This window comes from Oncorhynchus kisutch, linkage group LG30 (assembly GCF_002021735.2).
Source record: "Oncorhynchus kisutch isolate 150728-3 linkage group LG30, Okis_V2, whole genome shotgun sequence".
NCBI classification, from domain to species: Eukaryota; Metazoa; Chordata; class Actinopteri; order Salmoniformes; family Salmonidae; genus Oncorhynchus; species Oncorhynchus kisutch.
In genome coordinates, this window is record NC_034203.2 from 22,739,651 (window position 1) to 22,767,462 (window position 27,812).

Consider the following 27,812-nt stretch of genomic DNA (forward strand, 5'->3'; position numbering starts at 1 on the left):
CATGTCAAATAATATACATACAAATGTATTTCATTATCAAAGCATTTACTGTGGTGTCCATTTTGGCAAAACAGTCCCTCTTCACCTTTTTCAGTGAAGGTTTTGGCTTTAGTTATATCACTAGAACTGAATCCATGCTTCTTTGTAGGGTCTACAGATCCCTACAGACTGTAATACTACAGAGTACAGCTCTCTACATCAGGAGGTGAAGACATGCTGGCCAACAATAACACCAGCTAAGCAATTATGAGAAAATTACAAACTAAGTGTAACTGATATGAGCTTGGCAAGCAATTTGTTTCAGAACCATGTTATTATTATTACCTCTATCGTGGTGGGATTAATGGTCAGAGAAACTATACAAATGAACTCCTTATATCAGCATAAAGTGTGACCTATACAATATGTTATCTGACACTCATCATATAGATTAGTTTCAGCTGATACCAGGTCAACATTTGACACTGTTATTATTACCATAAATTACATAGGTTTGTATGTGGTTTGAATGTAAAAACAGACTTAGCAGGTAATACGTCTCACTCTGTTTCTCTTTGGTGATTCATTGTTATTACATATAACCCCTCCTATAAAAGTCTGCCACTGACTTTATAGCCCTATATTGCATGAGTTACCTAACAGTCCACAACGGGGGCCTGAATTCCCACCAGCAACAGGATTTGGTTTCTAGATAACAGGCAAAACATGGTGCGAAGGAACACATCATATCCTTACAGGGAAAATTGGTTTATTATTCTTTGCAATTTATATGTACTGTGTGTGTAGTAGCTTATGTGATAATAGCTTGTATATAGGGCAGTATATGGCAGCTTTAATGTTGTGAGGAAACTAATACCATTTTCAGTCACTCTGTGGTCTTTTGTGGACCTGTACTGAATTTGATAGGAAAATACTATATAATAATAAGTTAACATGGCAAAGAAGTCAATAATAATGAGTCACTGTATTCATATTTATGTACAGTCGAGAGTTGCAGGGGTAACTCTGACATTTATGTTTCTTATCGCCCCTGGTGTATCAGCTTGTGTAAACATGGGTGAATTACATCATTAACATTTATAGAAACAATGATTTCAGCAGGGGGAACGTAAGTTCTTGCTATTATGTCAGATGTTATTGTTCAGGCTGTTATTGTTGAAGCTGAACTCAGTGTACTTCTTCTCTACTCATGCCTTCTCCAGCATACAGAACAACAGCAATCGCTTATTATTTGCTGTAACTTACAGTAGGTTAAGTATATTTGGATTGTATTCAGAAGTAAGACTTTGCTAACTCATTTAACTGTTGTTATTAACCCTTGTCAGCTGAAGCAATGGCATAAGTACTATTTTCTATAAAGATGTATTGGCCTAACAAGATAGCATACTACATTTTTGCCCAATGCAGGCCTTACATCATTACCCACAGGGCATAATGTCAATTCAACATTTATTCCACATTGGTTCAACATAATTTAATTGAAATGATGTGCAAACAACATTGAGTCAACCAGTGTGTGCCCAATGGGTAAGAACTACTGAAATTACTTTTACTAACATAACACAACTGAACAAATATACTGTGTAACTATCTGAAACACCTGCAGTGCAGAGGACTACTATTTTTACATATCTCTATATATGGTGATAAAATCATTTCTCTCCTCTGAGACACAGTACTACTCATGTTCTTCCAAGATCTTGAGCAATGATATATGGCATGAGATTTAAACATTTGAGCACAATGACAGATTTATAGTCTCAACTCCCTGATGAATGTTATGAACATATTTATAAACACTATGATTTAAAGGTTTTGAACAACTGATTTTGTTAGATTTTTCAATGGTTCGGTTACAAAAAGTCTGAAGATAGTACTTCCTGGAGAATGCTAATGGGTATTATTCAATCCATGATGTCATTCACCAAATGCAAAATGCCCTGTATGAACATGACTCAAAGTTACATGGGTGGATACAGCTAGGCGGGGTTGGGGAGTACATGTAAGGGATTACAAAAACAGTAACTGTAATCTGTTATGTTACCAGCAAAAATATTGAAATCAGATTACAGATACTTTTTGCCATGGATACTCCCTCTCCGGCCTCTAGGTCATCAGGCTGCTGATTATCCCGCACACCTGTCACCATCGTCTCACGCACCTGCGCCTCATCACACTCACCTGGACTCCATCACCTCCTTGATTATCTTCCCTATATCTGTCACTCCCCTTGGTTATTGACTCTGTTTTCATGTCGGTGCGTTGTTTGTGTTCATTGTTTCTTATATTTATTAAAACACTCGCTCCCTGAACTTGCTTCCCAAATCAAGGCGCACACTTTTGAAAAACTAGATGATTACTTCGAGGATTACTTTGAAATTCAGAAAGGATGTTTGCGAAAAATCTTCGACACTCCTGTTTTCTCAATGACATTCAAATCAGTGTTGAGAAAAGCCGCAACTTTAAGTTTGTTCCACCTGAGCGAGTCTGACCCCAAGTCAGAGACCACTATGATGACACACCAAAATGTGTGTGATGGATTGCGGGAAAAGAGCAGGAATAGGCTTTTGTAGACTACAGTCCAAGCTATGTCTTCCAATGATGCAACTTCTGTCGGCATCCATAGATTATCCAATTTGTATAAACACTTGGAGGTAAGGATGACAGAAGTGGTGTAGTCTACTATGATACGAATATCACTTATTATTGATATCTACATAGCACATTGATGTGAATCACACTGCTGCTCTCTCATTTAGCAATTTGAGTCTTACAGATGGTGGCTGTTGTGGATGGATGTTCACAAATCTAACTGTGTGTTTGAACCAAATAATGGTTGAATTCAAGAAGTTTAAGCTGCCTATCAATCCGTTTTGGAAACCAATGGACAGCCTGTGAAAATTGCAATCTTGCAGCATCTGCATAGTGTGGATCCCAGCCTATGGAATAAAAGTGGGGATTTTATTACTCAATCTAATTCATGCTGATTTTTAAAAGAATCCATAGGCATAATGGACACATGCTCAAACTTGTACACTTTTGATAGACTTAAAGGGGCAACCAGTAGTTGCTACATTAATTTTTGGATTGATACATTTTATATATACAGTACCAGTCAAAAGTTAGGACACACCTACTCATTCAAGGGTTTTTATTTATTTGTACTATTTTCAACATTGTAGAAAAATAGTGAAGACATCAAAACAATGAAATAACACATATGGACTCATGTAGTAACCAAAAATGTGTTAAACAAATCAAAATATATTTTATATTTTAGTTTCTTCACCCTTTGCCTTGATAACAGCTTTGCACACTTTTGGCATTCTCTCAATCAGCTTCACCTGGAATGCTTTTCCAACAGTTCCGACATATGCTGAGCACTTGTTGACTGCTTTTCCTCCACTCTGTTGTCCAACTGATCCCAAACCATCACAATTATGTTGAGGTCAGGTGATTGTGGAAGTCAGGTCATCTGATGCATCACTCTCCTTGGTCAAATAGCCCTTACACAGCCTGAAGGTGTATTAAGTCATTGTCTTGTTGAAAAATAAATGATAGTCCCACTAAGCGCAAACCAGATGGGATGGCGATTTGCTGCAGAATGCTGTGATAGCCATGCTGTTTAACTGTGCCTTGAATTCTAAATAAATAACCGACAGTGTCACCAGCAAAGCACCCCCACACCATCACACCTCCTCCTCCATGCTTCATGGTGGGAACCACACAGGCGGAGATAATCCTTTCACCTACTCTGCGTCTCACAAAGACACATCGGTTGGAACCAACAATCTCAAATTTGGACTCTACAGACCAAAGAACAGATTTCCACTGGTCTAATGTCGATTGCTTGTGTTTCTTGGCCCAAGCAAGTCTCTTCTTATTATTGGTTTCCTTTAGTAGTGGTTTATTTGCAGCAATTCTACAATGAAGGCCTGATTCATACAGTCTCCTCTGAACAGTTGATGTTGAGATGTGTCTTTTACTTGAACTCTGTGAAGCATTTATTTGGGCTGCAATTTCTGAGGCTGGTAACTCTAAATAACTTATCCTCTGCAGCAGTGGTAACTCTGGGCCTTCCTTTCCTGTGGCGGTCCTCATGAGAGCCACTTTCATCATAGCACTTGATGGTTTTTGCGACTGCATTTGAAGAAACTTGAAAAGTTCTTGAAATGTTCTGTATTGACTGACTTCCTGTCTTAAGGTAATGATGGACTGTTGTTTCTCATTGCTTCTTTGAGCTGTTCTTGCCATAATATGGACTTGGTCTTTTACCAAATAGGGCTATCTTCTGTATACCAACCTTACCTTGTCACAACACAACTGATTGTCTCAAACACATTAAGAAGTAAAGAAATTCCACAAATGGACTTTTAACAAGGCACATCTGTTAATTGAAATGTGTTCCAGGTGACTACCTCATGAAGCTGGTTGAGAGAATGCCAAGAGTGTGCAAAGCTGTCATCAAGGCAAAAAGGGTGGAGACTTTGAAGAATCTCAAATATAAAATATATTTTGATTTGTTCAATACTTTTTTGCTTACTACATGATTCCATATGTGTTATATCATAGTTTTGATTTCTTCACTATTATTCTACAATGTAGAAAATAGTCCAAATTCAATAAAACCCTGGAATGAGTAGGTGTCAACTTTTGACTGGTACTGTGTGTGTGTGTGTCTGTACAGTATATATATTTTTTGAATTGATTCTTGAATAATTAAACTTAGAAATGCCTCATGAGCTTAGTTCAACTGTCACACTCCATGAGATCCCAAAATATAGGCTTGTTTTTCTCTAATGTTTGTAAACATTGTAAATGTAAACAAATACTGTGTAGCCTCATAACATGGTAAAACAATAATATTGATATCATGGATGTTCAGTCTGAGAGTGGTTACATTTCTCCAGGAACATCCCTCCAGCTTTTTACCAAAACAGAGGCAGGGTGTCATTTTGTTATTGTTTCAATGAGCTGTATAGGGCCATAAGCAAATGCTCATCCAGAGGCAGCGCTCCTAGTGGCCAGGGACTTAAATCTGTTTGACCTACTTTCTACCAGCATGTTAAATGTGTAACAAGAGGGGGAAAAAACTCCAGACCACCTTTACTCCACACAGACACGCGCACAAGCAGTAACTAAAGCAATAAGTACCAGTGACTCGCTCACTAAGGAAGTGGTCAGAGGGCGCAGATGCTAAGCTACAGGACTGTTTTGCTTGCACAGACTGGAATGGATTCTTCCGATGGCATTGAGGAGTACACCACATTAGTCACTGGCTTCATCAATAAGTGCATTGATGACGTCATCCCAACAGTGACCACACGTACATACCCCAACCAGAAGTCATGGATTACAGACAGCACTGAGCTAAAGGGTAGAGCTGCCGCTTTCCAGGAGTGGGACTCTAACATGGACACTTATAAGAAATTCCACTATGCTCTCCGACGAACCATCAAACAGCCAAAGCGTCAATACAGGACTAAGATTGAACCGTACTACACCGGCGCCGATGCTTGTCGGATGTGGCAGGGCTTGAAAACTATTACGGACTACAAACGGAAGCACAGCTACGAGCTGCCCGGTGACACAAGCCTACCAGATGAGCTAAATAACTTTTATGCTCTCTTTGAGACAAGCAACACTGAAGTATGCATGAGAGCATCAGCTGAGAGTATCAATTGTGTGATCACGCTCTCTGTAGCCGATGTAAGTAAGACTTTTAAACAGGTCAACATTCACAAGGCCAGGACGTGTACTCCGAGCATGTGCTGACCAACTGTCAAGTGTCGTCACTGACATTTTCAACCTGTCCCTGACCGATTCTGTAATATCTACATGTTTCAAGCAGACCACCACAGTCCCTGTGCCCAAGAACACCAAGGTAACCTGCATAAATGACTACTGACCCGTAGCACTCATGTCTGTAGCCATGAAGTGCTTTGAAAGGCTGGTCATGGCTCACATCAACACCATTATCAAATCAAATCAAAGTTTATTTGTCACGTGCGCCGAATACAACAGGTGTAGTAGACCTTACAGTGAAATGCTTACTTACAGGCTCTAACCAATAGTGCAAAAAAGGTATTAGGTGAACAATAGATAAGTAAAGAAATAAAACAACAGTAAAAAGACAGGCTATATACATTAGCGAGGCTATAAAAGTAGTGAGGCTACATACAGACACCGGTTAGTCAGGCTGATTGAGGTAGTATGTACATGTAGATATGGTTAAAGTGACTATGCATATATGACGAACAGAGAGTAGCAGTAGTGTAAAAGAGGGGTTGGCGGGTGGCGGGACACAATGCAGATAGCCCGGTTAGCCAATGTGCGGGAGCACTGGTTGTTTGGCCCAATTGAGGTAGTATGTACATGAATGTATAGTTAACGTGACTATGCATATATGATAAACAGAGAGTAGCAGCAGTGAAAAAAGAGTGTTTGGGGGGGGACGGGACACTGCCCTTTCCCACCTGGACAAAAGGAACACCTACGTGAGAATGCTATTCATTGACTACAGCTCAGTGTCCAACACCATAGTGCCCTCAAAGCTCATCACTAAGCTAAGGACCTTGGGACTAAACACCTGCCTCTGCAACCGGATCCTGGACTTCCTGACAGGCTGCCCTCAGGTAACAACACATCTGCCATGCTTATCCTTAGTACAGGGGCCCCTCAGGGGTGCATGCTCAGTCCCCTCCTGTACTCCCTGTTCACCCATGACTGCATGGCCAAGTACGACTCCAAGACCATCATTAAGTTTGCAGACGACACAACAGTGGTTGTTCTGATCACTGACAACAATGAGACAGCCTATAGGGAGGAGATCAGAGACATGGCCCTGTGGTAACAGGATAACAACCTCTCCCTCAATGTGATCAAGACAAAGGAGATGATTGTGGACTACAGAAAAAGGAGGACCGAGCTCGTCCCCATTCTCATCGACAGGGTTGTAGTGGAGCAGGTTGAGAGCTTCAAGTTCCTTGGTGTCCACATCACCAACAAACGAACATGGTCCAAGCACACCAAGACAGTCATGAAGAGGGCATGACAACGCCTATTCCCTCTCAGGAGACTGAAAAGATTTGACACGGTCCTCAGATCCTCAAAAAGTTCTACAACTGCACCATCGAGAGCATCACCGCCTGGTATGGCAACTGCTCTGCCTCGGACCGCAACGCACTACAGAGGGTAGTGTGTATGGCCCAGTACATCACCTCTATATACCATGTGGTGCCAGAGGAAGGCCCTAAAAATTGCCAAGGACTCCAGCCACCGTAGTCATAGACTGTTCTCTCTGCTACCGCATGGCAAGAGGTACCGGAAAGCCAAGTCTAGGTCAAAAAGGCTTAACAGCTTCTACGCCCAAACCATAAGACTCCTGAACAGTTAATCAAATGGCTACCCGGACTATTTGCATTGTCCTCCACCCCACCCCCCATTTTAATGCCGCTGCTACTTTCTGTTTATTATCCATGCATAGTCACTTCAACCTCTACCTAAATGTACATATTACCTCAATTACCTTGACTAACCGGTGCCCCCGCACGAAGACTCTACCGGTACCCCCTGTATATTAGCCTCGCTACTGTTATTTTATTGTTGCTCCTTAATTATTTGTTATATTTCCCAAAAAATTTTTTTTTTCTTAACTGCATTGTTGGTTAAGTACTTGTAAGTAAGCATTTCTCTGTAAGGTCTACACCTGTTGTATTCTCATGTGACAAATACAATTTGATTTGATCTGTGGATTTGCCATTTAAACAGCTGCATATTATCAAGATATCAAAGTGTCACCAACAAAAAGGGAAACAATAGGCAAATATCAAATGCAGCATATGGCATTTATTTTTTACATGTAAATAGCCCTTTTCAGTAGTGGTCAATGCATACCATTCTATGAGCGCAGCATTTATTTTTCAATTCGATTCATTGAGCCCAATCAGTCCTCCGTGACAACAAAATCATAAACAACAGAGTTGGGCTGGCTAATAAATCCTTAGTTTTGAGATTATGCTCAGATAAAACAATTTGGCAAATCTATACTTCCATATTTCCATATCCTATTCTTGAAGATCAAGGGGTATAACGTGCATTGGAATGATTGGAATTCTGATAGACTTTTTTTAAATTGATTTTTTATTTATTTAACCTTTATTTAACTTTGGGTAATCTAAAAGTTACGTTACTGATTACAAATTTGGACAGGTAACTAGTAACTGTAACGGACTACATTTAGAAAGTAACCTACCCAACCCTGCAGCTAGAATAGGGGATTTGGTATTACTGATACACTTACCCAACTCACCTTTGTCCTATTATATGAGCTAAACGAGCAAAGGCTAAGCTACTTCTAGCTCTCTGTGAGGCACATGGAGTTGTTTTACATTGAAATGTTGGAATTGTTTTTATGCCAACTCCTACCAAAGACTTATAGACTTTTTAGGCTGGTTTGGAAAGCGAAAGATTGCCAGATTCTCATGCCTCTGAATGATGCTTTATAGCCACCGAAACAGTGATAGCTCTTGTTAAACAGTAGTATGTCATCGAAGGAAATAAGTTGTACAATTCCCACACATAGTTGTCTGTGTGTTAAGGAGTTGATGGGATCTTTATGCAACTATTTGGTAGACCAAATGGAAAAGAGAGTATTTATCCATAATTAGATCAAATCAACCATGTTTGACAAATTATCCAAAAAAGTCTAAAGATTCAGTAAAACTTCAGGAATTATATGTGTGGAATCATGATGTTAGTGTAAAGTTTCTAACCCCCATATTGCAATGCAATTCATACAGTAGGTGTATGACCTTCAAACTGCCCACTTGATAGAAGGTGTAGGGGTACCTCCTCAGCCAGTAACCCTTACTGACAAAGCAATGCAGAGGTTATGCTGGGACAGCACTGCATTCCCAGTCCAGCTTCAGGCCAAACCAAAGTAACTACTGTGCTATAAAACAAGCAATAAATCTATTCTTATGTGTGCAGAGGATGTAGTGCTTAAACTTTCACTATTCTGACTTGTTACTGTATAACAAAACCATGAGAACTAGAGCGAAACATTTGTCAATGTCACGCCCTAGCCATAGAGAGGTTTTTATTCTCTATTTTGGTTAGGTCAGGGTGTGACTCGGGTGGGCAGTCAAGTTTCTTTATTTCTATGTTTTCTATTTCTGTGTGTTTGGCCGGGTGTGGTTCTCAATCAGAGGCAGCTGTCTATTGTTGTCTCTGATTGAGAATCATACTTAGGCAGCTTTTTCCCACCTGTGTTTTGTGGGTAGTTGTTTTCTGTTTCGTGTTTCTGCACCAGACAACTGTTTCGTTTTGTTCCACGTTGTTAGTTTGTTTCAGTGTTCAGTTTGAAAAAATAATCATAAACACGTACCACGCTGCGGTTTGGTCCTCTTCTTGAGACGAACGTTACAGTCAAACTCTCGAAAACACTCCCAAGATTACAATATATAGAGAAAAAATATTTTTCCAATATCACCTACTGTATTTCAAAACAAAAAAAAGAACAAGATATAAAATGTTTGATAAATGTTCTGTTCATCCGAAAGGTTTTTATTAGGAGCAATCGGTTGATAAACAACCAGCATTCACAGCTGATTCCCATTATAGAAGTTGAGAGGCTCTGGCACAAAATGGGACAATGGTGTGTATCTCATTCTCATGGAAGTGATTTCAGAACCACTAAAGAAGTTTAGACTTACAGTACTTTCATGTACTGTAACTGTAACAGACTTTGGAGAAAGGCTTTGGAACTGTACTTGAGGGAGGGGGCTGTGGGTATCGGGTGTTTTTCCAGTTGTCAGCTAGCTTACAATCAATGGGAATGAGATCCATTATTTCTTTCTCTTCTTGGTTCTTCCATCATATAATCATTGTTGCATCCTTGTGCTTGAGGTTAATGAAAACAGAAATGACAGAAAGGTTTGTCAGTCAGTAAATGCAAACATCTGCTCTTCTAGGAAACAACCAGGGCCACTATGATGTCAGGGGCATTTTGATATTCTACGGCAACACAGCAAAAGTGGACCCTGTTTGTACTGCTCGCTTCAACACAGTCGAGATATATGCGACCCAGCAGATGTGTTTCACCAGCTGGTCAGATTTGCTTTGGCTGAGAGGTTTGGTTCTGTGTGAGTGGCAGCCAACCATCGATGCCTTCCTTTTAAATATTCTCACAGTCCTCCTCCCACAGCATCCACACCTGTTTACTCACATTATGCAAAGCATGTTAAATCAACCAGAACATTGCCCAGAGATGATAAGACCTTACATTTTTGCTTAGAATAAGTTTAATAAAATTATATAATAATCTGTTTGTACTGTCTGGCATGCAGCTTATTTCATTGGCATTAACATTTGGGTTGGATCTGCTAATTTGCCGAGCAGGTTTGAGGGTACGTGCCAATAGAGCTGAGCTGCCCTGCCCGTCTGAGTAACATACTGGCCACAGCAGTGTGGGGTCTGAGGTAAGACAGGCCTAGGATCTGAAAAAACAATCTCACGGTCATCATCTTTGGTTGATGGCCAGTTTGCTGTCACGGGCCTGCCAAGTCTCGATAATCTGTGAGAAGGCCAAACCTGAATTTAGAATACTAAGCCATAGAAAGCCCATTATCTCAATTAGAACAAGCCAACAAAGGGGAAATATACAGTACGTAAAGGAGTGTGTTGATTGCTTGATTTCACTACAAAATATGACTAATTCTGTATAGAATAATATTGAGAATTTGAACATGTGCAATATACCATTTTATTACCGTGAAAGTCAAGCTATAACATAATGGATATGAGTCATTCAAAAACATCGTTTTTGCTCCGATTGTTTTATTTCAGTATGAAATTGGGATAGTGTCATCACAGAAACTACATTTGTAAGTTCAGTCACAAATTACAGTAAGTCTTGAAACCAGCCTTTTGGGAGAATGCATTTTGCCCATGCTGTCTGGTTCTTCTGAAACAGCTTGAAACCTGTTTCTAATATTTAAAAAAATGAATGCTTAAGTCCACAGAGAAATATTGTGGGTTTAACTGGACTGTTTCTCTTGGACAGAAAAGGGGATCAATCAAGCTCGCCTTCGCTCGGAGGTGGGAGATGGGCCTATGCCACCGGTTCAGATCTATTGGGACTGCATGGGACTCTGAATGCACTGCAGAAGTAGTCTTAGTATTTATGTCCCTGGAGGAATCTCATTCTGCCCCAGTTGCTGATCTTTTTTTTTATTATTGTGAAAATAGAACACATGAGAGGTTTGGAAAGGAATAGAATATTTGAGAATAGACAATGGAATATTTGAGAATAGGCATTGTATCCCTGAAGAACCCCATTCCTCAATTACATGGTTTACTAAGCTATATAGGTCACCCTTCAATTCTAACTTTGAAATTTGTTTGGCAGCTGGAGATCTCATTTAGGGTTGCTTACAGCCTTACTATGCCTCAAGCTTGTATATTTACACATCTAACTGGTCTATACTAATTGTACATTTATATTAATGTTTTAAGGGTAATACCAAAACACAAGCCAGATGGGGAAAAAAATACCATAACTAGTTTAGTTTTTTATATAATGTAATTGATGTGAATGCAGTTGTGATTTCTAATGAAATAATGCCCAAAATGGGTCAAAAATACCAAAACTGATGTGAGCTTGTATAGTTTTAACATCTCATTCTTTCAAAATGGTCAAGTCTACGGTTCTAGACTAACCCCTGCCAATGGGTAAGAATATAATTGGGTGGAGTGCACAAGTGGCAAATTGAAGAGTATAGTATACTTTTAAACCACCACATAGTTTCATGTGTGTCTCCAATTTGGAGTTATTTAAAATAAATATTTTTTCATCTTAAATTAAACTATCCAAAATAATATATTTGGTTTGGACAAAACTAAGTCAATGGTAACAGTCAAAATCCTGTGTCCCTTGAACAGCTGCAATGGGAGAGAGTCAAAATCTTAACAGGCATGAATAGATTTTTATAATCCATAGTATAACAAACATTAAACCAGTACAGGAAGTTATTCCAAGCGGCTAATTACACTCTTCTTGTGTAAAGAGTGATGATGTCACACCAAAAGCTACTGCCTAGTGATCTAGCTCCACTGTACAATCAATCACACAGGGAACTAAGTCCTTGTGGCTCAGAAGGGAAAACACTGCCTTGAATGGTAGGCTACCACTAAATGACCATGAATGAACACCACTTGAACTGTACTTTTAGTTTCTTCTAAGCTGTAGCCTAACATATTATTTATGTCATTCTTTGCAGGCAACAAAATAGGACACAACTCCCTTGATGTATATGAATTGTCATTCTTGATGTTGCAATATTAAAACTTGAGTTAACTGAATCAATGGAACTCAAAGACGGCTGTGAGTTTACAGCCAAGTTTTTATATCACTGCACTATTTGGAAGAAAACAAGTATGTCATTCTTCCAATAAAACTTTCAAAAGCACTAAGCAAAATAAGCAAAATAACAGAAACGATGGGGTAAATCACTGAAGCACTTTGCTTCAGTTCATTTCCAAATGGCAAAGAAATTTATGACCCTCTTGAGGTTTTTTCAACTTGGCACTTATTTTATTCTAGGGGGAGGGGGGAGAGTGCCCAGGCAGTAGATTTGGCCACTGAACAAGTGTAATCCTTCCATTACAATGCACATGACAAGAAACCCTAGGCACAGGAAACCTCAGACCAGGAAAATGACTTGCAATACTGTAGTTGGAAAACCTGAGACTATCTAAATCAGTGTTTGTTCTCTTCCTGGCAAGGTTTTGTTGCTCAAGGGCATGAGCCTGATCCAATTTGAAATAAGAGCAGAAAGTGAACTGCACCATGGACTGATAACTAATACAATATCATCGGGAACAACAAGCGTGGCATTGTGATGCTAACAACCAACTGAGAGAAGTCATGACCTTACTATTACAGTAATATAAAGGATATAATCCTAACTTGACCTAAATGTAATGCAATTTGATTTTCAATAAATAAGCATGCAATAAACAATGTTACAAGTAGCATACAAATGATATAATGTTGACAGTAACGCCGCAGACACTGTTAACCATATGCTCCTTGAGCAATGACAGATTATAAAAACCGTGGCCAAGGCAGAGGCATGTCGCAGTAGAGTGAGAGGGACTGAACAGAGTACGCAGAGAAGGGAATTGTACAACTTTGAACAGGCTCATCTGAGACTTTCTGAATTGCGGGTAAGACATTAGCTATTCAACAATGTATTTTGGATCAAACGTTAGTGTTATATTTTAAATCTAATCAGGGAAGTGATAGTTTGAATAGTATAGTTATTTGCCAAAACATTTTTTAAAGAATTGATGTGCTCTTTCTACCTTTGCGTTTTTATTCAAGAGCATGACATAATTATCCAGAGTAATGTAGGCTACCTGTTTTATTTCAACGAGACTGTTATTTCTTTGTTTTTCTTTACAGTACGTGACTAACCTGGAGAAGAATGAAAGGCATGTGCTATTTTACCAATGTGGTCCTGTTCTGCATAGCCAGTGGAGCAAGTGGATGGCTCATCCATAACTCGACAGATTCCACTTCAATAGCCAATTTCACCGACATGAACTCAACGTTAAACGCGCAGGTGTCTGCGCTCATCCCCAAGTCTAGACGGAAACGCTGGATTTCACAAAGTGACATGCTTGCCATCCTTGACTATCACAATAAAGTCCGAGCAAACGTCTTTCCACCTGCTGCAAATATGGAGTATATGGTGAGAGCAAGTTTTTAATTGAGATTCAATTGAAAATGTTTTACATGCTAAACTAGTAGGCTACTTTTTATTTGAGATTTGTTGGCGTAGTGTTGTCTTTGTGATTTGATCCGATAACTTACTGTATAACTTTTTTTGGCAATTAAAATGTAGGTATGCATCATGAGTCATGTGCCTACTATGGCTTGGTCTATGGCTCACCCTGCTGGAAACATAAGTTACTACATAAAATCAGTGTGCTCATGGTCATGGGGGGGGAGGGGTTCTGGCATCTATTCGATATCATTGCAAGAAGCTTTACTCTTTCTATTCGGTATCTACATATAACTGATGAGAAGTTTTGTGCATTTTGTATTCATGCAAGGTAATTCAGGTAGATATTTATGAGAGCAGCTCACAATACATGGTTTTTGTGCACTTTTAGGTTCAATCCCAATGAATGCATTATCATGTCTGCAACACATACAGGTGTGGGATGAAGGCCTTGCCAGATCTGCTGAAGCCTGGGCAGCCACATGTCTCTGGGAACATGGACCACCATTTCTACTGAGATACCTGGGACAGAACCTGTCGGTCAGAACAGGGGGGTATGTAAAGCCTGGCATGTGTCAATCTTATATCAACTGACCACGTGTTGATACAATATTTTATTTGTTTTTATTGATTGAGGGGGATCCGAGCAATGCCATCTTTGAGTCCAACCTCATGCAATGTTGACTATGGCACAAAATGAATGTACTTGATGTGTTTCTTCCAGATATCGCTCCATTCTGCAGCTGGTCAAACCTTGGTATGACGAAGTCAATGATTACATGTTTCCATACCCTCGTGACTGCAACCCCAGGTGTCCAATGAGGTGCTCTGCACCGATGTGTACACATTACACTCAGGTACAGTAGCCATCTAGGCACCAGATTTGGGAATGTTTGGGGTAGTATTCTCCTGACGAAGACCCTGATGAAGGTCTATTGACCTAAACATTGCTTCTACGAGATCAATTCAATCATTTGTGCAGTATTCAGGATAACCAGGGTGCTGGAGTTTCTTCTTTTTCAGGAAAGTATTTTTATCCTCAAAAGACTTGTCTGACTGATATTCAGATGGTGTGGGCTACAACGAACAGAGTTGGCTGTGCAGTTCAAACGTGCTATAACATGGTTGTCTGGGGAGCCATGTGGAGACAAGCAACATACCTGGTCTGTAATTATTCTCCAAAGTGAGTCCAGCTTAATACCTTAACAAGCTCCACTTATCACAGCTGAATGATTGATATCCTCTCTCTTACATTTCAGAAACTCATTGTCAGACCGAATGAGAACAGATGTATAGGTGTCTGCGTAAACTGATGTCATTATGAAAGCATCAAGGCTATTTTATGCAAAATAAAAAAGTATAGCTGCTATTATGCTTTAGATTTGTGAAATGGGAAATGACTACTACATTAATTCAAATTGGAAAATGATATGTTTAATGCCCAAGGGAGCATCTTTCAACTTCAACAAGAATGACACATTATTACTCTTTCTTTTCCAGGGGGAACTGGGTAGGAGAACCTCCCTACAGAGTTGGCATCCCATGTTCAGCATGCCCACCAAGCTACGGAGGCTCATGTAGTAACAACCTATGTTTCCCTGCAATAACGTCCAACTACATGTACTGGTTCAAGTAAACCATTTAGACATCTGTTTTAATAATGAACTGTCAGATATCATAATTTCACATTGCTTCAAATGTCAGATGTATTTCCCCCAAGTACTTTATATGTACAATGTACCTTTTTATACAATTACACATTTTGAATTAGAAGCTACATTTGATTTGGTTTTGAGATGTAAATGAGTATCATACATTGTTATGTTGTAGCATACAACTTATTGTTGTCTTACCATCATATTGATGGTCAAATGTATTGATCAGCAATCATGTTGTTTTTGTTGGTGACTTTTGATTGACTATTTGGTACAGAGGTCAAACCTACAAATACCTCCACTAAGGCAGTGGTCAATAAGCTTCCTCATAATTATAAAGACAAGAGTATATTGGATCGATCGACTCCAGCTCACTGTACCATATGTCAGTAGCATTTTCAACATTGATAAATATTGTTTTATTAAAGATTTACTGTATTTTTGTAAGTACTTCTGAAGTGTTTTCCAGAACATGAATTACATGTTGTTTTTTTTATTTGCATGAAGCTTCATATTTTTACACCATTGAATGTCACTTATATTTGTGTTCATGTAATTGCTATGGCCTGTTACCATTGTTATAGAATAAAGACTGCTAAACTGTATGTCTTGCTTGAGAAAGTGTGTTTGGAATGTCCGACTGCATCAGAAGAGGTTTTAGCAGCTGTAGTGAGGAAAGGAGAACACCAGAGGGCAAGCCTGACAAAGTAAACCTTTTTTTTTCTCAAATCAAATTGTATTTGTCACATGGGCTACACAGTTTACAGCAGGTATAAAAGGTGCAGCAAAAAAACTCTGCCTGCAGTGGAATATTCCCTTGTGAATATTCAACAATGTCCCTGTGACTGAAGACAGAAGACTGATAATTATGGAAATGTTGCACATAAGTCACACAAAGACAAGTCATGAAATGAATAATAGGGAAAACAACACAGGAAAAGGTTATTTAGACACAATGTCAACTATCTGCTGAAACGTTCTGTACACTGCTAAATCAAATCAAAAGAATGTCCCTGGTCAACATCATTACAGAGAATTTGTTTAGGCCCGGCCCATAAGCCAATTATCTCTCAGATCTGTTCAGTTCCCCACTGACTTGGAGTCTTGCAGTGCTAGAACCCAAATGACCCCTAGCATGGACTGTCTGCATCTCTACTGTAAAGCACTGAAGAGGACTATCAATGGGATTAAAATTCCCTTAGTAGGCAACTTTGAATTGGCAGTGGTATTTATTCACCCAAAATGTATTTGCTTGTACAAGTTACCCCATCAATGCAGTCACCTGGAAGCAACCATGGCACTGTACAGCAACCTTTTACAGATCTTAGCTGGGCACTGACTTCATTTCCACCTGAGTGGACTTTTCTTGGTCATGTGGGTTGATTCCTCTAGACATCTTACTAGGAAGGCAGGATTGAAGTCAGCATGACCTAAGGTGCTGAGAGTCTGATGCCCAGGAAGGCACTCATAAAACAGGGAGCACAGCATGCCCTCTACCCATAGGATACCAGCTATCTCCATGATACCCACCTGAGGAACAGAGTCTGTTTCTCAAACTTGGCTTGATGCTCACTGAAGTGGAAAATGCCTAATCAGTTTTGATGGGTTTGGCCATCCTTAAGCTGCAGAGCTCAGTTGGGTTGTGTTGCTTAACAGGGAGTTTAGGAGGACAGCAAGTTCAGAGTGAAGCTTTTCTTTGTGTCATGGATGCAGGCACGAAGCTAGAGAGGCTTGTAATAACATAGACAGTGATGTTTGGGGTGTACATTACAGTAATAGTTCATTCATCCATTCAACTCAAATCCCATTACAGTAAATATGATAATTGAACATCTCAAAATCTTACCAACAAACATAAACAGAAATACTATTCTAAAGAAATACTAAATTTACATGTGAGTGGGCTCTTATTACCCAAAGTTGACCTTGCTGTAACTTGAGTGGGATGGCTGGGATCAGAACCAGAGTCTTCCAATAGTTCAATCTGGGAACACAGGAGGAGGCCAAGGGCGGGGTCTGCGGCGTTACGCATCGCTAAATCTAAATTTGGCATATAAACGCAGGGAGCGCTCATACTTGAATGATTATACAGGTACGCTCGAGAATCCTTGGTGGATGTACGATATCCGAACTTACTTACTTATTACGTATATTTAGGCTCCTATAGATGTCCTAAATCTTAGGATGTATAAAGAGTAGCTTTCATGTTCACCATTCTGCTTCAATACAACTTTTGGAGCTGGACATTGTTTCCCGGGGATAGTTGACCAGATTGAACAAAACGTTTTGGTAAAAGGTACATAAAAAAAATATATATATAAATTTGACACTGGGATAACGAAAAATACTGTTTTGAATGATAACTTTGTATTACAACAGGATCGGAGGTGATTGCCTTGCATTGCCTAGGCTGTGAGAGAATTTCGCACGCAATACGCATGCTCATGAAATATTGCATGTGCTTGGCAAAAACGTATTTTTTGTGTGAACAGTGCAATTGACCTACTGTCAAGAGCTTAAAATACACCAAAGCCATGTACAGTATTATCGTTCTAATTCTAATGTATGATATCCTTGTGCCAGAGATGTGATAATTCATCAGTTCTCACATTCAAGGGAATGCATAAATCAATAACCATTAATATTAAATTGAATAAAGATCTCTGAATGCTTGACCAACCATCATATTCTATTTCATTTTTAATTTTGTTTAGCCAGAATACAGATTTTGTATTGGAGTGAATCACAGAGGCTGGAGAGGCTGATCATCATCATGAAGGGTGTACCTCGGGACTGGCTGAGAGGGTTCGGGTTGCTATTCTTTGCCCAAACAGTACTTTCTATGGTGATCCCTAACTCTACTCACCTGGAGGCTATACTGGAGAAGTATATGAACAAAGATGATGAGTGGTGGGTGTCCAAACAGAGAGGGAAGAGAGCCATCACTGACGGTGATATGCACCTCATCCTCGATTTGCACAACAAGCTCAGAGGTCAAGTTTATCCTCAAGCTTCAAATATGGAGTATATGGTAAGAAAGCTAAACCAGGACCATCTGTGTCTGCTATATTTATGTTAGGTTTAGGTTTTCCTAAGCTGGACTGTAGGCAATTGGAATATGACACTTGCTCATACTGAAGAAGGAGATTGTACAGTACTACAGATTGAAGCAAGTGTTAGTTACGTATTATGCACTCATACTTCATCTAAGCTAACGTGTGATACTTGTTCATAGACTCAAGACATCTAGGCTTGAGAATCTGGAACATTCTCAAACCCATTCAACCAGAATGGTTTTAGCAGATCACATTTGGAAAGTCAGGGCCAATGCAGAGGTTTCACACCAAGCTCTGAGAGCCAGTGGTGTATAGTAACTAAGTCAAAATTCTTTGACGTACTACTTAAGTAGTTTTTTAGAAATATCTGTACTTTACTTGAGAATTGATATTTTTTTACTCCACTACATTCCTAAAGAAAATATGTAGATCTTTACTCCCATACATTTTCCCTGACACCCAAAAGTACTTTTGAATGCTCAGGCAGGACAGCAGTATGGTCCAATTCACAACACACCTACCAATATAATGCGTTGTCATCCCAATCGCCTCTGATTGGGCAGATTAACTTAACAAATACTGCATTTGTACATTTTTGTCTAAGTGTTGGAGTGTTGCCCCTGGCTGTCCGTAAATGTAAAAATATGATAAAATTGTGCCGTTTGGTTTGCTTAATTAATATAAGGTATTTGACATCTAGCATTTACTTTTTACTTTTAAGTATGACAATTGAGTGAATTTTCCACAACTATACTTATGTAAAAACAAATATTTTTACTCAAGTAGTATTTTACTGGGTGACTTTCACTTTTACCTGAGCCATTTTCTATCAAGGTATCTTTACTTTTACTCAAGTATGAAAATTGAGTACTTTTTCAAAACCTAAAAACAAGCCTGACCAACAGCCAAGCAATAAAGCCAGTATGTTACTGCCCCTGTCAAACCTCGAGCTCTGGCCCCTGCCTTGGCTACCGACCAGCTCTCTCTTCCACTGTTATTGTGCACTCTGCCTCAACCATTTAAACTCACATTTTCAAATATTAGTCTTTATTTAATTGCCTTTGGCAACAGAGCTGGGTCTGTGTTGACTCAAACTTTTAACAGTTGAGCATCCTCCTTTGAAGTATGGTTGATCGAATATAGGTTTCTGCAAAGGATTCCTGGAAGCAATGTAAAGTACTGTTCCCAGATGGAAGGGTTAACTGTAAATGTTGAGAAGAACACAAAGGATTTGCCATTTAGAGGACATCATTTTGATGTCTTAATGTAAATATCCAACACTATTTGGACAATTTGGACGATTTCCATGTATAAACAGAGATTAGTATCCAGGCTTACAGTATGTCCATTTCCTTCAAGCCCACTGCACTAACCCTAAGCAGTGCATAAATGCATATATCACTAATGTAATGTACTACACATGGAAGACATTAGGACTGTACAGGGAAGCCGACTGGCACCTTTTTCAATTAACCTTGATGGGTGTTAGTGCAGTTAAACAGCAGAACAGCAGCACACTACACCTATTCTTCTAATGGACAATTTTACTACAGCTTGGCAGAAACATTAGAATTCCTCACATCATATCTACTTAGCTCTTTGTCAGAAACAAGTGGCGCACAAATAGTTTATAGTGTCAATTGACCCAATACAAGATCTGTATCATGTGCAGATTGGTGCACTTTAGTGCAGAGTTGTTGCAAAGAGGCCAGTAGTACTAAAAATGCCATCAGGTCCCCCAATACTTTCTGGGAAGAATGTTAAGATTTGCATTTCCAATGTTTGTTTATCAAGAATGCTGTATTTCTAGAGTCTAAGTAACACTAATACAAGCATTTTGAAGTTTTAGTCTCAGTAGCTCTAGCACCAATCTGATGAGCCTGCAGATATGCGTTTAGCTTATCAGAGTAACTCTGACTTTCACATTTGAAAGGTTTGGGATATGGAGCTGGAGAGGAGTGCTGAACACTGGGCACACACCTGCCTGTGGGAGCATGGACCACAACACATGCTAACCCAGATTGGACAGAACCTGGGTGCCCACTGGGGAAGGTCTGTATAATAACAGAAGAGATGACCAGTTTGATTATATGCATTATGTCATTATAGAGTAGTACTGTATATCCATTTCCTAACATGATTACTCCTAGATACTTTGTTTTAGGTGGCTTCAACAGGATGAATGACAGTTGTGTGGTCATATAAACTCATGAGGCAACAAATGTGTGATTAAACAGTGCAGTACAGAGTACTGACATATTGCCATGGGTTGTGTCCAGTTAGCTCAATTGTTTTGTTTCCACTTTCCTCAGAGACCGACCACCAACATTTCACGTCCAAGCCTGGTATGATGAAGTGAGAGACTACAGCTATCCCTATCCACAGGAATGTAACCCACACTGCCCTTTCAGATGCTCTGGTCCCGTCTGCACTCACTATACACAGGTAAGAGTTTCCTATGACAATATCATAAGACTTTATTTAAGGACAGAGAAATCTGAGAGGACCATTATCTGAAGGGAGCTACTTTGTCTGTCTTTGCAGATGGTTTGGGCAACAAGCAGCCATATTGGATGCGCTATCAATGTGTGCTACAATATGAATGTGTGGGGCATGATTTGGACTAAAGCTGTGTACTTGGTTTGCAACTACTCACCGCCGTAAGTTTTCCAGTTAAAAAAAATATATTCTTATGTTTGTCCCACCCACAAAAATGTTTTATTAAGTTCAAATTGCTGTATATTATGTAGTGTATTGGAACTGGGAGGGATTGAGTCAAAAGGTTCAGTGTGTTTTATGATGTCATTTGTGTGCAGGGGAAACTGGTGGGGGCATGCCCCATACAAACATGGCACCCCGTGCTCTGCCTGTCCGCCCAGCTACGGTGGAGGCTGTAGGGACAATCTCTGCTACAAAGGTAGGCTGCTTTTTTGGTGCAAAACAAATTGGTTGCTTTTCACATTTTTGTTTTGCAGGGCATATAACATGTGAGGTGGCTCTTGTTCTTCTTCAGAGAACGGAGTACAGAGACGTCCTGCCCCTGAACTAGAAGAGACAAATTACATCGAGCCAGAGACGCAGCCAGAACCGAGGGCCCAAGAGCCTCGGGCGAGACCACTGCCCCCAACACCATCATCCAATGACAACGTGGAGAGGAATGAGGTGGTCAGCACAGTGCAAATGTGTAAGAATTTATCTCTCATTTGATTGCACTGTATTTCATATACAATGTCATTGTACAGTAGGACATGTCTGTCACCAGACAGATAAGTTTATATTTGGAATGACTGCCAGAAGATCTAAGTGAGATTGGTTTTCTTGTTTTTAAAGGTCAACAGATGGACTGTGAGACCAAGCTGCGTGATCGTTGTAAAGGAACCACTTGTAATAGGTAGGCCTAAGTTGTAAAGGAAACACTAATAATACTGTAGGTAGGCCTACGTTGTAAAGGAAACACTAGTAATACTGTAGGTAGGCCTACGTTGTAAAGGAAACACTAGTAATACTGTAGGTAGGCCTGCGTTGTAAAGGAAACACTAGTAATACTGTAGGTAGGCCTGCGTTGTAAAGGAAACACTAGTAATACTGTAGGTAGGCTTACGTTGTAAAGGAAACACTAGTAATACTGTAGGTAGGCCTAAGTTGTAAAGGAAACACTAGTAATACTGTAGGTAGGCCTAAGTTGTAAAGGAAACACTAGTAATACTGTATGTAGGCCTAAATTGAAAAGGAAACACTAGTAATACTGTAGGTAGGCCTAAGTTGTAAAGGAAACACTAGTAATACTGTAGGTAGGCCTAAGTTGTAAAGGAAACACTAGTAATACTGTATGTAGGCCTAAATTGAAAAGGAAACACTAGTAATACTGTAGGTAGGCCTGTTTGTTTTACTTATTCCATTATGTTTGGGGCGGCAGGGAAGCCTAGTGGTTAGAGTGTTGGACTCGTAACTGGAAGGTTGTTGCAAGTTCAAACCCCGGAGCTGACAAGGTACAAATCTGTCGTTCTGCCCCTGAACAGGCAGTTAACCCACTGTTCCTAGGCTGTCATTGAAAATAAGAAACACTAGTAATACCGTAGGTAGGCCTAAGTTGTTCCTAAAGTCGATGCTGTCACTTACCAGATCTTACTCATTCCTGTGAATTGGTCAAAGCTGAGTTATAACTATTGTTTCTTCTTGCAGGTACGAGTGTCTTCCTGGATGCTTGTCTAGCCCAGGAAAAGTAATAGGGACTGGGTATTATGATATGGTATGAAAAGAAAACACAATTTTGTATATGTCAATTTGTTTTGTCTATTCTCAGTGCACAAGTTGTAGGATATAAAATAATGATATAAAACAACTTTAGTCATTTTGCTCACATATTCTAATTCTTGAACAGTATTGGATAACACCCCTCAGAGCGGGAGTTGAACAGTTGGGGATGGCCATAGTATACTGTCATAATACATAAAGCAGGGGTCCCCAACTAAATTCAACTGCAAGCCGAGGATGGTCAGGGGGCCGGAACATAATTACAAATAATTTGTACACTGCAAATTGACCACAATAAGAAGAAGCGCAAACCGATATAGTACCTGACAAAAACATAGTGATTACATTGGGATACGATCACATATGTCTCTCTATTTATTTGTGGGAAAACTTGGGAACATATTTCCTCAAATAAAATCACTTGGAGCTGATTTCCTGGTGTTTTTACAGTGTTTTATGTCCAACATTGAAAATTCACACAAAAAAATGAATATGCTCATTAAACTTGGGGGGCCAAATAAAATGATTTGGCCCACGGGCCGCCAGTTCGGGAACCCTGGTATAAAGAGTAGTGAAACATATTTAAATTTTTCAGCAATCAAGTGTTTGCGGAGCTGGTTTGCACGCTGGAATCATAGACGATGGTGGAGGCTGGCTGGACGTTACAAGACAAGGAAGAAAATCACATTTCACAAAGTCGTACAAAAATGGTGTTCAGTCTGTTGCGTGAGTTAAAATTTGACTCACTCCATTATATTTGTTTTACTCATTCCATTATGTTTGTTTTACTCATTCCACTATGTTTGTTTTACTCATTCCACTATGTGTGTTTTACTCACTCCACTATGTTTGTTTTACTCATTCCACTATGTGTGTTTTACTCATTCCACTATGTTTGTTTTACTCATTCCACTATGTTTGTTTTACTCATTCCACTATGTGTGTTTTACTCACTCTATTATATTTGTTTTACTCATTCCACTATGTTTGTTTTACTCATTCCACTATGTGTGTTTTACTCACTCTATTATATTTGTTTTACTCATTCCATTATGTTTGTTTTACTCATTCCACTATGTGTGTTTTACTCACTCTATTATATTTGTTTTACTCATTCCACTATATTTGTTTTACTCATTCCACTATGTGTGTTTTACTCATTCCACTATGTGTGTTTTACTCATTCCACTATGTGTGTTTTACTCATTCCACTATGTGTGTTTTACTCACTCTATTATATTTGTTTTACTCATTCCACTATATTTGTTTTACTCATTCCACTATGTGTGTTTTACTCATTCCACTATGTGTGTTTTACTCATTCCACTATGTGTGTTTTACTCATTCCACTATGTGTGTTTTACTCATTCCACTATATTTGTTTTACTCATTCCACTATGTTTGTTTTACTCATTCCACTATGTTTGTTTAACTCATTCCACTATGTGTGTTTTACTCATTCCATTATGTTTGTCATAAAGCCAAACCAACAAATGACACGTTTTCACATCAAATGATTCAAATTTACAGGATGAACAGGAGTGCAAATGCCTTCAACGTATTTACTGTACCAGGTATGTCTGGTCTACTATCATGTTGTGCACCTTTATGTCTCAGTAATGCATGTATTGTTTGAATGACATTATGGCATCTTTGCTCCTCAGTAAAAGCAGTCACATGTGAGACCACCGTTGCACGGTTTTGTCCCTACAAAAAACCTGCACGGCACTGTCCAAGGTAAAGAAAGAGGTCACTTTCTAATAAACCGAATTAGACCTTCTACTGTAAAGTTGATACCGTGTTTAATAGATATTTTTCCCCCACCAGGATGTATTGCCCCCGCAATTGTCTGCATGAGACCCGTGCCAGAGTCATTGGAACACAATGGTATTCAGATGTGAGTCCTTGTATGTATGTATGTATGTCTGTCTGTCTGTCTGTCTGTCTGTATGTATGTATGTATGTATGTATGTATGTATGTATGTATGTATGTATGTATGTATGTATGTATGTATGTATGTATGTATGTATGTATGTATGTATGTATGTATGTATGTCTGACAATGGCCTCCAAATATTTTATTTCTCTCATAGAACCGGCATGTGTTTTACGCTAACCTACCTTGTTCTTTTCTAGAAATCCAGTATATGTCGAGCAGCCATCCATGCTGGTGTCATTCAGAATGACTCAGGAGGCTACCTGGATGTGCAGCCCGTGGACAAGAGGAGACAGTACAGCGGTAGCTATCAGAACGGAATCTCTTCAGAAAGGTAAGGGACATGAATAAGGGAAACGTGTGCCAATTGTGGGGTTTTGACTCTGTTGCAAATGCTTTTGGATGCGTAATGGCTAGGGACCAGGATTTTTTCTTGGTCGGCTCATGTGTTCAGAAAAACTCTTTGCCTTGTCAGATTTGGGGCGGCAGGTAGCCTAGTGGTTAGAGTGTTGGACTAGTAACTGAAAGTTTGTAAGATCAAATCCCTGAGATCACAAGGTAAAAATCTGTTGTTCTGCCCCTGAACAAGGCAGTTAACCCACTGTTCCTAGGCCCTCATTGAAAATAAGAATTTGTTCTTAACTGACTTGCCTAGTTAAATAAAGCTCAAATAAAAGATACATTATAGGCTAGTATCAGTGTCATATACTGTACCTTGGCTTGACTATGTGAACTGTTCTAAGCTGAATGCAAACTTACACAAGTGTCCATTCTTCCTCCCAGCCTACAGAATCCCTCAGGTGGCAAAGCGTTCAGAGTATTTGCAGTCATTTGAATCCACATTGCAAGGACACTGGCAATGAAAATGAGCACTTGTCATTTCACGGCCAGTAATTACACTGCTTGGTTTCCTTCTCTTGCTAAGCTGCACCTCAGCTTCTCAAGGCTGTTCAATTCACTTTGATCACAACATATACAAAGATACACTGTTCAAATGTAGATCTTTTAAGACTGTATATTGGATGTATATAACATGTTGTAAATAAGTTGAATGTCTAACAAATTGCAATCTCTCATAGATATTTGTATCAGAACAGAAAAATATGTCATGTGCATGCATGGTAAAGGTTTTAATTCTATGATATTTCAAATCTTGTATTGTTTAAAAAAAAATTGTAAGTATTTTATACATTTTGATGACTGATGTTGATGTTATATTTCATGATACAAAATTGTATAGCCCTTATTCATAGATTTTTAAAGTTCAAGCCTGGCTGGCCAGGAGTGCGTCAGAGAATTTCATAGCACGAACCACATGGTGAGACACCCAAAATATGCATTATTTATTTACATTTGTGAAGAAATCATTGTTATCAATGGTCAATTCTGGAAGGACAGTTGGGATTTTCATAGCATGTCTTTTAGCTGAACATACAGTATAGCAATTATTATATGGTTCATGAAAACATTATCAGTTCTCCATTGATTGCTACTGTTCATAATACAGTAGCTGTATGGTATGTAGTTTATAAAGCACTACCTCACGTTGTTAGAAAGGCACCATTAATGTACTGGAAACTACTGGTACCCTGTCTGGATGGCAGAGAGAGTACTGTCTTACTGTCCTAGATCTAACATGTGTTTGTCAGGTTCACAGGGCGTTACTGTGTGATAAAGGGCTAAATCCTGGTGTATTCAGTAGTAGCTTTTCATATTTCTACAGCCCCCCCCCCCCCCCCCCCGAACCCAATTATCTGGTTGAAACATTAATAATATTTTTTATATACATTATACAGCTATTACACATGTTCATCTATACACAGAACTCAGGCACTCATATTCAACATTTCAAAAACAGAATTTGTAGAAAGCCCATATCCTTTCCAGGCAGGAGCAGTAAAGAATGAAAGCTGAGCAAGCCCTTATGTTAAACTACTCGGGCCCACTGGCTGTGCGCTAGGTAGAGCAGACAAAGAGTGACTTTGTGTGTGTTGATCTCGATCTCACTTCCCTGGATGCATTTCCCCCACGCCTGCCACAGATGTGGTCAACCCCAGCTGAAAGGTCTCTGTCAGTCACCCGTACACACACATCCCCTCTGTGGGATGCTTTATGTAAGGGTTGAGATTCAAGTTCAGTATATTTTACTCAATAGTTTCGTCTGAAAGGAGTTTGCTTCGGATAACGCATTTTAACTAATGCTGTAACTTTTTTAAAGGGGCAAGATCATATCTAAGATAATGTACTGTATTCTCTAATTTTGTCAAAAGCTCTTGTTAGACTACGTATATAGTCAGTCAACATAAGAGATGGTTAAATATTAAAGCTGTAAGTGGGTCAGACTTACTTCAATATGGAATATAAACAAGGGAATCCAACAGGACAGACATATTGACCTTTATCCATAAACTTTTATACATTCTTTAGAAATAGATATTACATACTAGCTTCCATTGCTAGTGCAAAGCTATGGTTAATACATTGTATACACTGTACTGTAGTGGTGACCCATTATAACACACAACCCCCACTATCACCACCATTCTGCTGAGTGACCGGGGGGCTGGACTGAGAGGAACTTTTCCAGGAAGAGGACCAGGGCTGATAGAGAGCTGCTGATGGCCTCATTGAGTTCCGCACCACTCTCCAGAGAGAAGAGGCATGCATCAGAACACTGTCAAAATTCACAGGGCAGTGTTGCAGAGGAGTCCACTGGCAAAGACGCCAACTGTTCACTGCTGCAGGAGTGTTATACAACATGAAAAGACCCCACCGTCACAGACCCGCACAAGGATCAATACATCACCATCTCAGAGGTGCTGTTTGGTGAAATTAGATTAGTTTCCTTTCATTTGAACTGTAGCGACTGCTAATAGTATACCTGATACTAAATAAAATAATAATCAATCAAAAAAGTTGGAGAATATTATGTGTTTATCATGTATTTGATGAATGTCTTCCAGTACTTGTTAATGCTTGTCCAATGTCTGTGGTTGCTGTGAGTAGAAATCAGCTCCATCAAATGAATGTTGTTATAGTATAACCCTCCTAAATTTGACACACTGTAGTACAGTGCAGTACAGTACAGTGAACAGTGTTCCCACTGGGCACAGACATCAG

General features: G+C 39.4%; 2 protein-coding genes across 2 annotated transcripts; both read left to right on the plus strand.

Moving 5' to 3' along the window:
* The first annotated feature begins 12,803 nt into the window (after positions 1-12,803).
* Positions 12,804-16,050, plus strand: pi15b (peptidase inhibitor 15b). The gene is made up of 6 exons (XM_020467561.2): positions 12,804-13,230; positions 13,469-13,757; positions 14,226-14,344; positions 14,515-14,647; positions 14,858-14,973; positions 15,291-16,050. Exons 2-6 carry the CDS (start codon positions 13,491-13,493, stop codon positions 15,424-15,426), a joined length of 771 nt encoding a protein of 256 aa, XP_020323150.1. The 5' UTR covers positions 12,804-13,230; positions 13,469-13,490; the 3' UTR covers positions 15,427-16,050.
* Positions 16,051-17,509: 1,459 nt separating this feature from the next.
* LOC109875350 (cysteine-rich secretory protein LCCL domain-containing 1-like) lies at positions 17,510-27,607 on the plus strand. The gene is made up of 15 exons (XM_031809676.1): positions 17,510-17,741; positions 18,160-18,476; positions 20,435-20,553; positions 20,814-20,946; positions 21,046-21,161; positions 21,318-21,418; positions 21,515-21,685; positions 21,832-21,892; positions 22,684-22,750; positions 23,351-23,481; positions 24,286-24,329; positions 24,420-24,492; positions 24,583-24,652; positions 24,893-25,026; positions 25,476-27,607. The coding sequence occupies exons 2-15, from the start codon at positions 18,219-18,221 to the stop codon at positions 25,525-25,527; spliced, it is 1,530 nt and encodes a 509-aa protein (XP_031665536.1). The 5' UTR covers positions 17,510-17,741; positions 18,160-18,218; the 3' UTR covers positions 25,528-27,607.
* The last annotated feature ends 205 nt before the right edge of the window (positions 27,608-27,812 follow it).

Coding starts and splice junctions, on each gene's coding strand:
- pi15b (XM_020467561.2), top strand. CDS start 13,491: ATGAAAGGCATGTGCTATTTTACCAATGTGGTCCTGTTCTGCATAGCC. Junction 14,345..14,514: donor CTGTCGGTCAGAACAGGGGG/GTATGTAAAGCC, acceptor TGTTTCTTCCAG/ATATCGCTCCATTCTGCAGC. Junction 14,974..15,290: donor GTCTGTAATTATTCTCCAAA/GTGAGTCCAGCT, acceptor TTTCTTTTCCAG/GGGGAACTGGGTAGGAGAAC.
- LOC109875350 (XM_031809676.1), top strand. CDS start 18,219: ATGAAGGGTGTACCTCGGGACTGGCTGAGAGGGTTCGGGTTGCTATTC. Junction 18,477..20,434: donor CTTCAAATATGGAGTATATG/GTAAGAAAGCTA, acceptor CACATTTGAAAG/GTTTGGGATATGGAGCTGGA. Junction 22,751..23,350: donor GGACTGGGTATTATGATATG/GTATGAAAAGAA, acceptor TAAATTTTTCAG/CAATCAAGTGTTTGCGGAGC.